The sequence below is a fragment of the Strongylocentrotus purpuratus genome, unplaced genomic scaffold (genome assembly GCF_000002235.5).
Source record: "Strongylocentrotus purpuratus isolate Spur 01 unplaced genomic scaffold, Spur_5.0 spur5_contig_293, whole genome shotgun sequence".
In the NCBI taxonomy this organism is placed as follows: domain Eukaryota; kingdom Metazoa; phylum Echinodermata; class Echinoidea; order Camarodonta; family Strongylocentrotidae; genus Strongylocentrotus; species Strongylocentrotus purpuratus.
Window position 1 is genome coordinate 7,101 of NW_022144945.1, and position 2,031 is coordinate 9,131.

At 44.2% G+C, this 2,031-nt stretch overlaps 1 protein-coding gene across 1 annotated transcript; it reads right to left on the reverse strand.

Moving 5' to 3' along the window:
- Positions 1–297: 297 nt before the first annotated feature.
- On the reverse strand, positions 298–894 carry LOC115923302 (heparan sulfate glucosamine 3-O-sulfotransferase 1-like). The gene is made up of 3 exons (XM_030983770.1): positions 736–894; positions 566–668; positions 298–524 (listed from the first exon to the last, which is right to left on the reverse strand). Exons 1-3 carry the CDS (start codon positions 892–894, stop codon positions 298–300), a joined length of 489 nt encoding a protein of 162 aa, XP_030839630.1.
- Positions 895–2,031: the final 1,137 nt, after the last annotated feature.

A 2,031-nucleotide genomic window follows, 5' to 3' on the forward strand; every position in this document is an offset into this window, starting at 1 on the left:
GGGATTTGGGAAGGTTAGGTTAAAAATGTGTCCCGTCATGCCATTGTATCTTGAACATGATGGGACGTACCAATTTCAATGATATCCCCTCTGAGATAAGCACGTGACCACAAAGATGGGGGTCTCCATGGAACAATGTTAGCAGTCATGACTGTCGTCCTGCTTTATATCAAAATAACTCTGTGTTTTTGATAGAGTTAATTCTATGATGACCAATGAAAGTCAACTTTCATGAGGTCGTTCAGCGCCTTGTTGTAAGGCCGGTAGTAGTCACGCAGTTTCCCAGCGTCTCATCGTTTACTTCCGGATGAGGCGCCCCTTCGCCCGCCTCATACAGTTGTTAGGGATGGGCTTATTGAGACAGAAGAATCCCTTCTGGACTTCATAGTAGAAATGGTCACGTGTGAAGTAATCCCTGACGCCTAGAAATTGCTCCACGAGTTTGACAGCTGGATAAGGGTTCTTTATGAATGCCTCCCCGTCTAATACGAGAATCTGTTCGGGATTAAAGTACTCAGGTATCGCTGTAAATCCTGGACGTAAACCCCTCTGGAGATTAACTGACTTTCTACCTTGACACGTCCATTGGAGTCTATCACCGACTCCTCGAAGGTATTGTTGATTTCGGAATGGATGAAGAAATCACATCCCTTGGGTAAAGTGATGTCCTAAGCTCTGAAATAAAGGACACAAAGGCTTTTGCTTCAGACAGTGTTTGGCAACGGTGACCTGTACGTGCACGAAGTCTGAAATGGCCCTCTCCACTGGATCCCGCATGATGATGATGAGTTTGACATCGGGTAGCAATGCCTTGACCATAGCAGGGACATTCGGGTGGAGGGAGTAAGCCGGGGTTTTCTCCATCGAGATCTGGTCCAGAGTGGAGTAGACCATCTCACTCCTGTAAAATTCCAGCCCCTCAATTCTGTCAGAGGATGTGAAGAAATTCAGCTCCTTCTGTGTGAAGGCGATGTCTGGATGATAACTCAAGAAGTTCCTCAGGGTGGTGGTGCCACACTTTTTCACGCCGAGGATTATGGCGTCTGGCAACCTTTTCTTGCAGCCCCTTTCCTTGAGTTCAGACTTGCTCCGTATCTCCAGCACACCGTTTTCGACGGTGGTATAGCGGTAGCAACATTTTTCACAGGTGGAAGTTTTTAGAGAAGGGAATCTCCCACTGTTGCATTGGTATGTTTCTCAGGATGGGCAGTTTTATGCGTCTTCAACTTGTACCAAGCACCTGGCCTCCTCCTAGTTTTTATAATGCTATCCCCTCGTAGATGCATTCCTCCCAACATCAAAAGTGAATTGTCAGCAGCAGACAGGCCACTGCAACCAAAATCACTCTCTTTCTCAAGTTGGAAGAGCTTACGCAGTATTTCATCATTGCACTGAAAGAAATATGAATATAAAAATGTGTCACTGCAGCCTTTATGCAACACTCTTCTAGAATATTCTACGGTAACAATGAAAATTAATCACAAGCTTAATGCTCATCTTAGTTGTTTAAAAAGTTATTTTCCCAAAACAATGTTAAATTTTTGAGAGTCCTTAAAATGCACATATGGTCAACCAGGTCAACGATTGCCTGGTAGCCTATAATGTTGATTCTATCTCCTATCTCAGGCCAATTCTTGTATTTCCACATTTTTAACTGCCACTAATGTAGGCCTGGCAACCACTACCCAGGACTTTAAACGACATACCAAAAAAAAGCATGTAGCACACGAGAAATGAACCATATAAGCCTTGAAAATATATTTCTAATTTCAGATAAAATGAGCTAATCGGTAAAAAAAAAGACACTAAAAGTGAATTTTACAGGAAATACAGGAATACAAAGGAAGATAAGGGTCCCTGTGTTTTCCACTGTGTTCCTGTATTTTAAGAACCTGGACCCCCACTGAAGGCCAAGGCCCAAGGCTTTAACTCTCTAGGACCAGGCCAAGCCTTTGACCCTCAAAGCCAAACCCAAGGCCAAGGCTTTGACCTCAAGGCCAGGCCAAAGCATAGACGTTGACCCTCAACACC

Bases quoted from the DNA above. Each gene is read 5' to 3' on its own strand.
- LOC115923302 (XM_030983770.1), bottom strand. From the start codon at position 894: ATGGTCTACTCCACTCTGGACCAGATCTCGATGGAGAAAACCCCGGCT. The intron at 669-735 runs GTACAGGTCACC...TTCAGAGCTTAG, and splicing joins CCATTTCAGACTTCGTGCAC to GACATCACTTTACCCAAGGG. The intron at 525-565 runs GTCAGTTAATCT...CAGGATTTACAG, and splicing joins TGGACGTGTCAAGGTAGAAA to CGATACCTGAGTACTTTAAT.